This window comes from Staurois parvus, unplaced genomic scaffold, assembly GCF_062004578.1.
Source record: "Staurois parvus isolate SC_StPar_1 unplaced genomic scaffold, SC_StPar_1.0 ptg000031l, whole genome shotgun sequence".
NCBI lineage: Eukaryota > Metazoa > Chordata > Amphibia > Anura > Ranidae > Staurois > Staurois parvus.
This window is the reverse complement of record NW_028317827.1, coordinates 17,439,073-17,455,281: the sequence shown is the minus strand read 5'-3', so window position 1 is coordinate 17,455,281 and position 16,209 is coordinate 17,439,073. Positions and strand designations below refer to the sequence as shown.

Here is a 16,209-nt window from a genome sequence, read left to right as displayed (position 1 = left end):
AAGTACAAGTATAACAGAAACCCAGTGACAGAATACTTGACTAATAACTAACAAACAGGCTATATGCAAAAGATACAAAATGGGGAACACAAAACGGCAGGGGGAGACTGGTGGTGCAGGGAGCATATGGGAAGGGGGAATAAAACTGTGGAAAGGAACAAGGAGGAGCAGGAACAAGGCAGCAGGGAACTGGGTACAGGGCAGGAGCAAGATCATGATAAATGGCAACAGGATCTGGCAGCAGCAAAACACTGGAGCAGGAGGCACTAAACATCCTCCCAGCATCCAGTGAAAACTGATTACTGGGATCTGCTGGCTGCTGGGAGACACCAGCTGGTGGACACTGGGATGACAACCCTCCACCCAGGGAACCACAGTGTCACCAGTAGGTGATTCAGGTCCTGGAATTTACAGTGTCGAGATCAGGGGCGGACTGACAACTCATGGGGCCCCCGGGCAATAGGGGATCATGGGGCCCCTGTGTCCTTGCCCAAACTCAAAAAAGCCTATGAAAAAGGTACCAGGGGCATCTCATGGGGCCCCCTACTGACCCCAGGCCCTCGGGCAGTGCCCGAGTTTCCAAATGGTCAGTCCGCCCCTGGTTGAGATGTCCCTGCCAGTGCTCATTTGTGGAGCCTGATGCCTGCTGCAAGCAGGATTTTGCTGACTCTGCAATATAAAATACATAGCATATTCAAAAGGACTGTGAAGTGCCACTGGAGTCGAGCTGAGCAGAAAGCTCAGCAGCAAAGATCTTGCTTTCTGTGCTATTGAAACACATATAATGCCAGTGGATAATTTAAAGTGTCCGTAAAAGGCAAAACATTTTCTTAAGTTTGAATGAGGTGGGATAAGGTTAGCCTTCTGTGTCCCTGTTGGGGAGATTCTCCCTCTCTGTTTATACTGTGATCATTGTCATTGAAACAAAAGTGATGAGAACTCCAACATCATAGGAACAGGAGGTACAGACAAATGTTCCAAAGGACAAATCACCTAAGAGGGGATTTCCTCTCTCTTTGGGAGAATTCCTCTGTTTTCTTGTTGTGTCTCCAGGACAAGAGGCGAAGGAAAATCTCTCCAATGGTACACAGACAACAAACAATGATCTTAAGATCTAACCCTTCCCTTCTTTAATCAAACCAAAAAATAATGTTTTGGCTATACATATACTTTTTAACTAATCAACATCTACAAATGTCAGAATTGGTTAAATTGACTATCTTGTGATAGTAAATGGAATAAATGTAGATCCATACAGTGTGCCAGCAAGACCAGCTAAACATATTGAACCACCAGTCAGTAGAAAAGATGCGATCTAAGATATCTAAAAATCTTTCTATAGCTGTTTCATGACAGTCAGGAATCCATGTTACAGTTCATGTTGGAAACAGCTGATAGAATTATAGCTGAACGCAGTCCGTGGGAATTTGTGAGGACGTCAGTGTATTTATATTCTGTAGCGTAACTAAGGCAGGAGTATTTGTAAGAACAGAATTCTACCACTAGAGTGCAGCAGGCTCCCAAGTTAGCATTCGGCCTTGAGATTTACAATTACAGTACTAATATAATATCCTTGAGATGATCCAGGATCCACACAATTTAAAAGTTAACATAAAGGTTTCCATTGTCAGCCATTTTTTTAAGCAACAATAACCATAAGGAATAATAACATTTTAATGTTGGTATTATTATTATTATTAATAATAATAATAATAATATTAATAATAATAATAATAATAAACGTTTTAATGAAATCATACCCAAAATAATACAACCTTTGCTTGTGTTGATCCATTAAGAAGTATATGAAAGCAGACACTAGCAGAGTTCCTTCTGACAGTACCTTTTATGTATTATCCTTTCATAGGCGTTGTCTACTACAGTATTCGTGGACAAGGCTCAGTGTTTGGGTCTATCAGACGTGCCTATATACCAACATTTGAAGACTATGGCAACAATATGGTGAAGGATGTTGATCTGAATCTGCGCTATATTGCAAATCCAGATGGAATAGCTGTGGACTGGATTGGAAGGTATGAAAAGTGATTCTTAATACATTATAGCACTATAGTCGGCACTCATGATTGTTGTTTCTTAAATTCCATTTACATTGAAAGAGGACAATCTGGAGCCTTTTCTTTCTAGGGAAGAAAATCAAGGTAGGATATGGTGCTTAATGAGTAGTGATCATCCCTATATATATATATATATATACACATTCTATACACAAGACCAATAATCCCCTCTAATAAATGGAACTTTTAAAGGCTACATCAACAATCAAAAAATATTTTGATATAAAAATTATACAAATTTTTATTAGCACAAAAATGTTTTGTTAAAAAATTAGGTTAAAAACCATGCTGATACAATTATTGCGGCTACAAATAATGTTTACACATATATATCACTACATAGGGAGGCAAAGAAATTCAAATTCAAGCTGCATAGATGGTCCAGAGGCACAGCACCCAACATGTTTAAAAATCTTCTTCTTTCTCATGGTTGCTTTCTATGCTTTATGTGCATTATAAACAAATATATAGCCGCTGACATATATAGTTAAAATGAATGTCGACGCCGACGTTGCTCCACCAGTTTACAGAACAAGGGGGGCTCTAAGGAGGAGGGGGGAACCAGTGGAATGCTCAAAATTTTCACCACCGGGGCCATTGAATTTGTATCTTGATGCTGTGTCATTTACCTGTTTTTTTCTGCATCTAGATTCCCTGCCCAATATAAACTAGATAGGGATACTGTATGGTGTCTCCCCCCCTCCTTGGGGGCCCAGTGGAATGCCCAAAATTTCATGTCTGTGCGACTTCAAGTGCAACTTGGAAGACATCTGTGCAACTTCATGTCTACAGATGCCTATGCAAGTCGCACCTGAAATTGCAAAAAGAAGTGCAGGAACTACTTTCAAAATCCTTTGGAGTCACACCGATATGAATGGTTCCATTGTGGACAATAGGGTGCGACTTGTCATGCAATTTGAAACTGTCAAATCGCATGGCAAGTCGCACCAGTGTGAACCAGGGCTTAGAGTATTTTAACAGTTCTTCTATTAGTACTGAACATTCTTAAGTCTTCTTGCCTTACTACATTGTCATCTCAAACCCCAACTCTTCATCACAGCAACTTCTTTTTTTAAAGGAAATGGTAAACCTTTTTTGCTCTGCTACATACAATGTTAACTATATCAAGAATATTTCCTAAATTTACAGATTATTTGTATATTTTCTTGTTATTATCAATAAGGCACCTTTATTGGACTGATGCAGGCACGAATCGTATAGAAGTAGCAAAACTGGATGGTCGATACAGGAAGTGGCTTATATACATGCAGATTGATCAGCCAGCAGCCATTGCAGTCAATCCAGAACTAGGGTAAGTGTCACTTTTCTTCAGGCCTGTGGAAAGGGCTGGTGTACATGAACTTCCTAGACATGAACTTCCTAGACTCTATTTTGTCTGATAGAATTGTTGTCTGCCACAAACAAGCTGCCAGGCTTTGACATTTGTTCATTTTATTATTGTATAAGTCTGTACATTAAAGAGTAATTCCACCCAAGATTGACCATCCATCTCCCTGTCACCACATAAGTTATCTTCGTCATCCCTGTAATAATATCTCCCTAGAAATATATAGAGAGTGCAAAGTGGCCCTAGGAAATAGCTTTTTTTTCCAGATAGACTGGAATCACATGCTACTCAGAAATTGTTTATTTTTTTTTTAGCAGGTAAACTAAATCAATGTTTACTTTGTATAGTACTGTGTTTGATATTATTTAGGTATTTACTTACAAATATACATTTTCAATGGCAAATGTAGGGCTATACATTGGAATAATGTTTGAATGTTTTTCCCAATGCAGAATTATGTATTGGACAGACTGGGGAAGACAGCCTAAAATTGAACATGCTTGGATGGATGGACAGCAGAGACAGGTGCTCGTGTCAGAGGACCTTGGTTGGCCCACCGGCCTCACCATTGATTATATCAATAACAATCGGATTTATTGGTGTGACTCCAAGGAAAATGTCATTGAATCCATCAAACCTGATGGAACAGACAGAAGGACAGTTTTATCTGGAGGTGAGAAAATATGGCTATTGTGGCTACAGAATATATATATATATATATATACACAAACTATATTGCCAAAAGTATTGCAATGCCTGTCTTTAAACATACATGAACTTTAATAGCATCCCAGTCTTAGTCCGTAGAGTTCAATATTGAGATTGCCCACCCTTTGCAGCTATAACAGCTTCAACTCTTCTGGGAAGGCTGTTCACAAGGTTTAGGAGTGTGTATATGGGAATGTTTGACCATTCTTCCTGAAGCACATTTATGAGGTCAGGCACTGATGTGGGACGAGAAGGCCTGGCTTGCAGTCTCCACTGTAATTCATCCCAAAGGTGTTCTATCGGGTTGAGGTCAGGGCTCTGTGCAGGTCAGTCATGTTTCTCCACCCCAAACTCACTCATCCATGTCTTTATGGGCCTTGCTTTTTGTGTACTGGTGTGCAGTCATGTTGGAACAGGAAGGGGCCATCCCCAAACTGTTCCCACAAAGTTGGGGGCATGAAATTGTCCAAAATGTCTTGGTATGCTGATGCCTTAAGAGTTCCAGAGAACACGTCTCCGCTGCTCTAGAGTCCAGTGGCGCCATGCTTCACGCCACTGCATCCAATGCTTTGCATTGCACTTGGTGGTGTTAGGCTTAGATGTAGCTGCTCGGCCATGGAAACCCATTCCATAAAGCTCTCTACACACTGTTGCTGTGCTAATCTGAGAGTCACACAAAGTTTGGAGGTTTTAGCTATTGACTCTGCAGACAGTTATCGACTTCTGCGCACTGTGCGCCTCAGCATGCACTGACCCCGCTCTGTCATTTTATGTGGCCTACCACTTCGTGGCTGACTTTCTGTTGTTCCCAGTTGCTTCCACTTTGTTATAATACCACTAACAGTTGACTGTGGAATGTTTTAGTAGCAAGGAAATTTCACGGATGGACTTATTGCACAGGTGGCAACCTATCACGGTACCATGCTTGAATTCATTGAGCTCCTGAGAGCGACCCTTTCTTTCACAAATGTTTGTAGAAGTAGTCTGCATGCCTAGGGGCTTGATTTTATACACCTGTGGTCATGGAGGTGATTGGAACACCTGAATCCAATGAACTAGAGGGCTGTCCCAATACTTTTGGCAATATAGTGTGTATATATATGTATATATTTATTTTTTAAACCAAGTCAGTTAAAGTAGTACTAAAGGATAGGTGTTTTTTCCAATAATGCATTCTGTGCCTTAATATAGAAAAATTCCCAAATAACTTTTCATGCCCCCCTGTCCCAAAACACTTACCTGTGGTCTCTTGTTACCACTGCTGGCTTTGAGACAATCCATGTCATTCCGTAAGCTTGAAAACTAGGGGAGCGATAAGCTCTTGCTGCTGTCACTCAGATTGCTGTGAGAAAAGAGTGGGGGAATGGCTTGCTGAGGACTGTGTGTTTCAATGGACACACGCAGTCTTAGCTATGAGTGCCCATGGCTGCACGTGTATCTCCCTAGTAGCTGGCTAGATAAAGGAGACACCCACAAAAAGGTAGGAAGGGGGATTGGTTTGCAGACTGGCCTAACAAAGAGAAAAGGGAATTGCACACAAAATCTTTTTTTTATGTGCACCCCCAACCCCCCCCCGCTGGAACTCCCCATCAGTACCTCCCTCACTCACCGATCTCCAGCAGCCCCCCAGACTTTCCCTCCACCTCCCCCTCTGCCTGCAGCTGCTGGCTGGGACTCTGGAGATCTGTCAGTGACAGATCAAGATCAGGATGGAGAGCGGGGCGGGGGGGGGGGGGGGTTTGACTGTTAAACATGTGTTTACAGCACCTTTTCTTTCCTGAATGAACAAAGTGATCAGTTTGGATCACTCTGTTCATTCATCACTGGCACATAGTAAACTGTGTTTAGTATGTGTCAGTTTGTGAATGAATATGATGAAGACTGTATACGTACACCTATCCCATTCATTACAGTGCAGCCCACATTACAGAAAAAGGACTATCTTCAGTCCCCTTCTTTGTCTCAAAAAAGAGACATTAGGGTTCTGTATAGACCCTGGTGTCTCTCCAGAGCCCCCCCCCCCTCCAAAAAAAGTAAGAAAAAGTAATTAAAAAAAAAATAAAATAAAATAGTAAAAATAAAAAAACTAGTAAGGGTAGATTAAGACTTGCTTCTAAATCTCCCTTGCCGCTGAAGCCCGATCCGCATTTGGACGTGCTCCAGAGGCTACTGACAGGCAGTAAGGAAGCCATTCGATGCCTCCTCACCACCTGTTTTAACCCCATTTTTGCCTACAAATGCGCTGCAACCACGTGCATTGCAAGCAGTTGCTAGGCCTTTGCGGTGCTTTCTTAGACTTGATTGTGTAGTGTTCAGAAGGCGGTATCACTACAAGTCAGGTCCACTGTGCTGCAGGTGTGTAGCAAAGCATCATGACTGCAGCATTTACCACTTGCCGCACAATCACATACCTGGTACGTTATTGTGCTTTGTGTGGTTGTACTGGGGTGATGCCTGCAGACATCACCCAGGTACCACTTTTTAGAGCCAGTGGTCATCTCTCTTAATAGCAAAAATAGCTAATTAGCCACTTAATTTCTATTACAAGCAGCGGGAGGGGACGTCCTCACCACCTTCCACGACTTGCTCAGGCTCTCCCGTTCTACCAGGAGACCCAAGCAATCAGCTGGCGCATCTGTCAGCTGGCCGTAGTCATGAACAAAGCCAGGAATGGCTTTGATCAGGTCTCCATAGTGGTAACCTGGAAGTGATGACCTGACATCACTTCCGATTTATCCGGATGTCATCAGCACCATTTTCAAACAATCAAAAGCATTTAAACCACGATCTTGGTGTTTTGAATGCTTTTGAGGACTGAGGAGGGATTTGGGGTCTTTTAGACCCCAGATCCATCCATAAAGAATACCTGTCATGTGCCTATTGCTGTCATAAAGGATGTTTACAATCCTTGCAAAAGCAATAAAAGTGATCAAAGAAAAAAAAATTGAAAGCAACAGTTTAAAAATAAAATAAATTATGATTAAAAAAAATTAAAGTGCCACCTGTCCCCCAGTGCTAGTGCGGAAAGGCGAACCTGCGCTTTCGTCCTGCACACATGCAATTGTTCAGAAAATATATGGTTTAGGGGGTCTTTTACAAACTCTGAAAGCTGTAAGTGAAAATTGAAAACCTTCAGATTTTGTGAGAAATTTTGATATTTACATTTTTACATGTGTGTGATATTCACCATTTCGCAAAAAGGCGCAATTTAAAATGTACAAATATTTGTCATTTAATAATTCAATACAGGTTAAGCTTTTATCTTCAGCAGGAATTTTGTAAAATTTGCTGTGTTTTTATCTGCTAATAATGATATTTTAGTGTATTTTCAGTGAAAATATTGCTTTTATAAACATTTGACATATATCGTGGGGCCTTAAAAATCAGTAGAACCTTTTTTTTATTCTACTGGTCATGTGCTTTCAGAAAATATTTGGTTTGGGGGTTACTCTGAAAGCTGTAAGGGAAAAATAAAAAAGCAATGGAAAAATGGTCTGGCCAGCTGAGTTTAAAAGTAAAGCGCAGGGCATGGCAGCGAAAGGGTTAATCGAATCAAAAGGTTTTAAGAAAGCATTCTCTACTTTATCAAGCAATACAAGATACAAAAATAAAAACAAAGCAGCGATTATGAATTATTTGAAAGCTAGCAGCTTCTGTTAATAATTTCAGCAAGCTCGAACTTGACGTGTGCACCACTGTTTTTGAGTGTTTACTAAATTACGTTGTCTATCCCATATACAGATCTGGGCAATCCTTATAGTCTGGATGTGTTTGAGGGCCATTTGTACTGGACCACTAAGGAAAAAGGAGAAGTGTGGAAAAAAGATAAATTTGGAACAGGTCCTAAAGTAAAGGTCTTGACAATAAATCCCTGGCTCACTCAAGTGAGGATATACCATGCTCATCGCTACAACCATACAGGTAACGATTAATCCTTTGAGTTAATATGTAAACCATTTGTTAATGTTGTTCATTTGTGACCTCTAGTTACATACTGGGCTTAGGGCCGTGTTACACTACCAACTCTTCCTCTCTTAATACTTTGCAATGGCCGAATCACAAAAAGGCAACTGCTACTTTCAGTAGTGGATGTCACTGCATCATTGTAGACTCTCAATTACTAGCAGCATTGGAGTGGCATCCTGTTTTGTGTGAACTTTTTGATTAAAGTATAACTAAAGACACATTTGTTTTTTTTGTTTTTTTTTTTTCGTTTTGGATAGAGTGGAGAGAGATTAGGACACCTGCCAGTTTGTATTGCTGTCTGTGCCCCTGTTAAGGAAATTCACCTTCTCGATTAGTCCTGTTTACCATTAATATTGAAAGTGAAATTAAAAGAAAATCTCAAATTTTGGGTTGTCTCCATAAAAGTAATAGAGGGGAATTATTCCAATGGGGAAACTAGTTCTGAGGACCTGGGGGTCCCCAAATAATTCCCTTAATTTGCAGGGATTTCCTCTTACTTCCTATTTTGGCTATGTGGCAGGAAGTGAGGGGAAATCTCCACAGTAGGCCACAGATGGAGGAAAAAGTCTGACAGGGATTATAACCCTCCCTTGCTCTATTGAAAATGAAAAAGTACATTTGCCTATGCTATGGTTCTACTTTAAGTTTTCTTATTTAGCCTTCTTCGAACTTGTTGATCCTGCCAGTTAAAACTTCTGTTGCCACTACCTTTCGTAGGCTAACTACAGTGTGCTAGTGCAAGCTTTTTCAACTAGTGTTCTTTTTGAGGTTTCTAGGGTTTCCTTGGACAGTAAGTGCTGATTCACACATGTGCGGTGCGGATTGAAGCTTAGGTTTCACATCTAATTAGTACTGTAGTTGTATACAGGTTCAGGTCAGGTTTACGTCAGGTTCAGGACAGGATTAGCTCAGGATTTATCTTGTTCACACATATGCGGTTTAGAAACGGTTCCCATAGAAGTCAATAGCCTGTAATCCGCACCTGAACCGGACTGCACTGCTCAGAAATCAGACATAACTCTTTTTTAAAACCTCACTGAATCCTCACCGTCATTGCACCAGACATATGCAAACAGGCACCATAGGAAGCGATGTATTTTTCACATGTCATGTGGATTGGATGCGGTTCAAACCACATCCAATCCACATATGTGTGAATGGGCACTAAGCAATGGTGAATTAACCTCATATCATCACTGGCCACCAATGCAAGGGGGCACGTCTACAGTGGCCACTGATGTTAGGGGACACTGCATTTTTTGCTGTCTGCATTTCTTTTCTGTTGTTGTTGCTGTTAATATTATTATTATTAGCAATTTAATTATTACTAAATATCTTGCTGTACAGAGCAGCAGGAGGGTGTAAAATCTTCCCAGGGTGTCAAATATACTCAGAATGCTTATTTATTTTTTATATTTAAAGATGAATTCCAGGAATGCATATTTTTACATAGCTACATTGGTCCAGCTTGGAATGGAATTTTGAACTTTCCTCCTGCTAGCTTGAGGTCATGTCTCTGTATTATTGATCTTAGCTTCTTATTGAAAAAACTGCCCTTATTAGGCTCATGTTGTTGCATATTTCTTTTTTTTTTCAGTTTCTAATCGCTGTAAAGATATTTGTTCCCACCTTTGCTTGCTGAGACCAGGAGGGTACACGTGTTCCTGTCCCCAAGGAGCCCTCTTCATGGAGGGCAGCACCACAGAGTGTGATGCAGGTATTTTACAACATGCACATTACAACCACAAATTACATTTTTGGCTGGTTAATGAAATTGATCAGGGCCAGGTAGTTGAGATATGCTGCTAAATTACATCAATATATGCCTTTTTTTAAAAGTGGGACTCCATCCAGAATTTTTTTCAAAGCTTGAATAAAGTAAAGAAAGGACAGGATCTCTGTCAGATTTCTACTGCTGTCCCTGTCCTCCTTTGGTGGAATCATCCTCCCTATTTGTTAATAGCGATTGTTGTCACTGAGACCGAAAACATTTAACAGTTGCCATTGGGGATATTTTATAAAAGGGATACCTGTTCTGATTACAACCGTTGCTTTTGGGAGATTTCCACTCACCTTATGTGATGTCTCTCAGGCGGGAAGTGATGGAGAATCTCCCCACTGGGAACAGAGGGAATAAGAATTTGACAGTGGTTCTAACCTTTTCCCATTAGTCCCAGTCCCTTATTTGTCTGAGAATTGCTCCAATCCCTTATTTGTCTAGACCGTGATATTAAAAAAGACCACCTAAAACTATAAGTGTGATTGGAGTAACTTGTGTATTAAATGGGTACATTTTTAAGGGCCCAACATGAATATCCACTGATGATCTTCTTCACTTGAAGAATCAGGTACTGCTGCCTTATGGCATTTGGCTACAATGACTGATGTCATTGGAGTCTGCTGGAACCAGGACAGGCAGTAGCAGTTTCTATACTAAGGGGAGGTGATCACCAGAGGAACTTCATGCCAGTGCTGCAAAATAACAAATTGCAAATGTTGACATCATTACCCGATACCTGAAACAACAATAATAATTTGGGGTTTTTTTTAACAATTAGCATTCCAGATTTAGCATTGTTTTCTAAAATAGGTAATATTTACTGTACAAGCCTAAGAGGTGTATTTGTAAGAAATTTGCATATTTCACCCACTAAAAGTGCATGTACATTCATTCTGTGCAAATGCGGCAAAAAAACTAAAGTTATTAGGCTATTTTCTGTGAAAATATCACACTTGGAAACTGACATATCACAATAGAAATTTCTTATGATAATTAGTGCCGTCTATTGGTCAAACACAGTATTTTCTGTTTTAAGTCAATGAAAAACATTCGACCAGCACAGGAAAGTCTAATAACATCTGATTATTCGCCATTAGGGCCAACACCACACAGAAAAAATGTACATGCACTTTCACTGGACAAAATGGTATGTGAATCTTTTATAACTACACCACTAAGCGTCTTTGTTGTTTCAAATACAACAGTTCTATTCACAATGTAGCTGTGAACTTTGCTAAAAGAGGTTGTATCAAATTGAACCTATCACATTTGAGACATTTTCACAGTGTTGTAGAAAACAATGAAACACTGGGAAAGTCACTTGCACACTTTTAATAAATAACCTCATTGCCAAAAAGCAGATTAAAGTGTCTTTTCCTAGTATATCTGGTTTTATCATAGAAAGCTGTATTGCATTGGCAGCTGCTGACCAAGTTATTACCATGAACACTGCAAATAGTTATTGGATATAGCTCTGCCCAAAGAAAATTTTGCATTTCAACGAAATTCACAAATTTAGTAAAAATCTGTTATTATGTCTAACTGGTGACCTGCTACATGTGAGGTGCTCTTTTATTTGTAATAGATTCTCTTTAAGCACAGTGGCTTTACTCCCTGCATATAGCACATAACAGTTGCATGTACTGCTCACTAACATGCATGGCTTTCCATTTTCTTAGCTTTTGAGTCTCCCCCAACCATGCCACCAGCATGCAGATGTATGCATGGAGGAACATGCTATTTTGATGAGATGGGCCTTCCGAAATGCAAGTAAGTTTTGCCTGTTGGCTTTTAGTAGTAGCCATTATGTGTTGAAGTAATTGCATGCTCTTTTAAATGATATTCAGACATACATGTAAATGAGATCATCTTGATGTAAATCATCTGATTAGTATGTCTTCATGATTTAAATCTAGCTGTTTTTATGTATAGCTTGTAATTGTATATGTGGGAAGACATATTTGCCCATGACATATGTAGGCTCTGCTTCCTGCAGTTGTTTTGCATTTCTGCTCCTATTCACTATGAGTGTGTGAGTCAGCTGACTGATTAAAAACAATGCACTCGTTGTGAAGCTAATACCTTATCTTGAAGAGACTGTGTCACTATTCTCATTCAGGGCAAAGTGCTAGGATTTGTTTAAATGGCCCTCTTTAACCCACTAATACGTACCTTGCCACCGCTCTCCTCCATCTCCTTCTGCTGCCACAGCCAGGAAATATGCCCAGGGCTTGAAGGTAGGTGTGAGCAGGTGACCTCCTCTCATATGACAGTGCTCAGGTCTAACAGGCAGTGCTATGTCTGAGTACCACAAGAAGAGTGAGGAGGTCACTGCCCCTCTTAGTGTCTGACACCAGACAACATTGGGGATTTTAGTGTACCTTAGATTGTACACCCCTTGAGGGTTAGGGACTGATGTGAATGTACAATATATATGTAAAGCGCTGTGTAAATTGATGGCGCTATATAAGTACCTGAAATAATAATAAATAAAAGGGGCAGTGAGCAAGTACTGGCAAGATGAGTTTTGTGGAACCTCTTTACACAGTCACTCTTACTTTACCCAGAATGGGAATGATGACAGTAGGGTTGATTTACTAATACTGTAGAGTGCAAAATCTGGTGCAGCTGTGCATGGTTGCCAATCAGCTTCTAACTTCAGCTTGTTCAATTAAGCTTTGACAAAAAAAAAACTTGAAGATAATTGGTTTCTGTACAGAGTTGCATCAGATTTTGCACTGCCCAGTTCTAGTAAATTAACCCCAGTGTCTCTCTAAAAGTGGTTGCAGGTGTGAAGTGCAGCACCTTGGAGTACACATACCTGCAGCAGCCTCCCAAAATCTCCTCTCAATGGGGAATTTTGAGCAAAACCGACAGTGTCAGAGTTTGACAATAAGCCCCACCCATCCGTTTTTGCTCATCACTATGATGGCTAGACTCTCACTGGTCAATAGAAATATTCAGGAGGTAGAAAGGAGTGGGAAAGCCTTGAGACTATCAGAATGTCTTAGATTAAGCCATAACCTCAGGTATGTGTACTTTTTGGTGCCTGTACTAAATTTCTGCACCAGTTTTTTTTTAAATTCTTGTCTCCCTAACAGCGCCTACAAACTATGGTGTGTATATATACAGTACTAGAATTTTTTTTTTTTACATTTTTTTATACTACTAATGGCGGCGATCAGCCACATATAACAGGAATGTTGTAGTGCAGTGGGCAATCTGACACTAACTGACACTGGGAGGGAAAAACTAACTGACACTGACATCACCAGTGACATTCATACAGTGATCAGCAATAATCTTATACACTGTCACTGTACTAATGACACTGGCTGGGAATGGGTTAACATATAGGGCAATCAAGAGGTTAAATATTTGCCTAACTATGTGTAATATGTGTACGGTGTACTGCTTTTACTAGCTGATATATCAATTTCTCATGCCTACTTTTCAGGCATGAGAACTGACAGATTGCTCCCTTAGTTCAGAGCTGTGTGTTGTTTACTGACACAAGAGCTTTGGACTGTGATTGGACACAGCTGATCAGCAGGTCCTGGCCGTGAATCATTGGCCAGGGCTTGCTGACAGGCTTCCACTGTGTGCAGGGTGCGCCCTAAACACGAAAGAAGGCGACAATGTACCATTACAGTGCAAGCAGGTTGTCGGCAAGTTGTTAAGGGTTATTAGGTCAAATGCAGGGCTGCCTCTTGGTGAATCATGAGATGTAATAAATTAAAATAAAATTATTCAAAATCAAGCATTTAAAATGTGAAGGTTGCACTAAAAATTATTTTAAGAAAGGCACTACTATTATAACTCAGCACTATATTGAATTTACATTTAGTATCTGTTCATTTTTTGCCTAAGTCTTGTAAATATGGTTTTGTGACCTTTACATTATGTTTTTACAGTTTTATCAAAGATGGTGGAATAACCTGGAATCTGCAGCTCAGCTAACTGATTGCTGTGCCAAATTTTACCATTGGGTACATCAGACCTGTGCCTATAAGTGGCATAGACAAAGAAGTGGCTATTTTTCCCTGTATAGTTCTCCAACATCAGTTGGAATAGTCATTTCATATCATAGCATTCTAAGCTAGATTAGCACAAGGAAAACAAGGCAATGACCCTGCTAGTTAATTATGGCCTCAAAATGTGTATATCTATAGTATCCAATGATGAAAAGATACTCCTGGTGGCTAAATTTATAATAGTCAGAACCAGACTAACAACTAGGCACTTCTGAAATCTCCAAATGGGCTGGTTTGTGTTAGTGCTTGTGTGACACTAGGCCAGTGCAGCTTTAAAAAAGGGCTTTAGTGAGGCCAAATGACCAGTAGGCTGGTTGTGTGTATTTGCTGATTGTCAGGAGGCCCACATTTCTGCATAGACAACATATTCCATGGTCTAGGATTGCAGGACTGTTAGAAGCAGCACACAGCTACACACAAATCATGACTACTACCTGTCAGAGCCGTCCAGCTGGGTCCTCATCATTGCTTCCGCTATATAAAGTGTGTTTTTGTTGTTGAAATAGTCAGCTGTCTACTTTCAGTTCATTCGCTCTAAGCCTGAACACCTAGAACTAAACTGCTAGCAGAGTAGCTTGATGATTTGGGAGATTTGCTATCTGCTTTCTGTATAATGCAGAGCTCCTCTTTAGCGCTCCAGTCTGCTAAAGATGAATCTGTATAGGTAATTACATAAGAACTGCAGAGAATCTTGTAACAACTAAAGAATCTGCTCCAAGGTCCTATTAATTCTGCTGTCCACTTATGTAGAAACAAGGCACATTAATTGGTAAACACTAGTTTGCAATCGCTGGCACTGATTTTTCACTACTTTCTGATAAAGATGGCCCTGCACCTAACATGCAAATGGAAATTCTATATAACGGCTCTGCACACTTGAATATATGGCATCTTTTTATCTTAAAATAAACAAAAGTCTATTTTCCAGCTGAATATTGTAAATATGAGTTTTTCAGTTTTGCATTTGGTGTTTTTTGATTTCTAGGTGTGCATCAGGTTTCACAGGAAGCTATTGCAATATAGCGTATAGAGCTGGTTTACCTCCAGGAACAGGTACATTTCATCTCATTTAATTGCATCTTTTTTCTATTCAGCACTAGTTTTAATATAACAGTTTTTGTCACTACTGCATGCTGTAGCCCTCTAGATTACAACCCAACCTTAATTAAAGTAATAAACTAATTCCACAAAACCTGCATGTTAGTCATTTCTGAAAAGTACTAATCGGGTGTCTAAACTTATATTGATTGTTCTAACTATCCCTTGAAAAGAGGATATCCACTTTAGGCATGCAAGCACTTTTGAGCATTGTCTCAGCACTCTAGTTAACCCTGACAAAGGCAATCTTGGTGGCGAGACATGTAGGAAAAGAGTGATTCATTAAGTGTTCTTGCATGGCAAGACCACTTACTGTTATCTCATATATATATTCTTATTATTATAGCCAAATTTACCACCCTAACTCCTCCCACAGTTTTTACACTACATAGACAGTAATATACTGAAACGTGCGGATTGTTCCTGATTGGTGTGCTATTACTTTGTGGAACGTTTCGCCGAATGGTTCACGAAATATCGGAGTTTTTGTGGTGAAATTGGTCCCATAGGAATGAATGGCGGAATGTTCAAAACTAGAGTGGGAGCTGACAAAAGCTAGAGTGTGAGCTGAAAAATCAGGACATGATATCTAAACTGCCATCACTCCCTCATTTTCAAGCCCACCTACACAAATCTTACATCAAAACGTTCAGCTATCCCTGCTGCCACTAAAAATGTCCACGGCTAAGCCATAGTCCTGATAGTTTGCACAATATGACCATTTGTTTGCAACTCATGCCGCCCATTGACATTCATTGAAACTGCACTGTAGCCACCTCAAATTTGAAGGGCAATTTCTAAACTGCGACTGTGCCTTCATTTGTAATATTTCAGAGACATACTATGCATCAAAATGTAGGTCTGGGTCTTGTGATTCTCACAATCTAAAGCTCTTCAGTGTAGGATTTATAATTTTTAAACTACAATCGTTTGAAGATGCCAGTGAAGTGAGCAAGTTGGAGCGGTTTGTTTTTAACCGCTCTTCTCTGCCCTTGCTGTAGAGTGAGTTGCCATAGTAACCCAAGTGTGTGAGCAGGCAGCAGAGTGACAAAAGCTAGAGTGTGAGCTGTAGACTACTGGTGGAGGCAAGAACACTTCACACAATTTCCCCAGAAATTGTAGCTTTTCTAGTTTAATTTGCTTGTACCAAAATGATCAGGTACTATAGTCAGAGGCTTTGGAAATGAAAGGACTGCTTCT

The 16,209-nt window shown here is 40.1% G+C and overlaps 1 protein-coding gene across 1 annotated transcript in view; it reads left to right on the top strand.

The window, feature by feature from the left end:
- The window catches only part of LRP2 (LDL receptor related protein 2), a 295,072-nt gene that overhangs the window by 265,694 nt on the left and 13,169 nt on the right, over positions 1–16,209 (top strand). Inside the window, exons 68-74 of the mRNA XM_089660407.1 lie at positions 1,868–2,033; positions 3,259–3,387; positions 3,876–4,096; positions 7,873–8,052; positions 9,695–9,814; positions 11,557–11,647; positions 14,897–14,964. Of these exons, the coding sequence (XP_089516533.1) occupies positions 1,868–2,033; positions 3,259–3,387; positions 3,876–4,096; positions 7,873–8,052; positions 9,695–9,814; positions 11,557–11,647; positions 14,897–14,964 (975 nt within the window). The remainder of the gene's footprint in view (positions 1–1,867; positions 2,034–3,258; positions 3,388–3,875; positions 4,097–7,872; positions 8,053–9,694; positions 9,815–11,556; positions 11,648–14,896; positions 14,965–16,209) is intronic.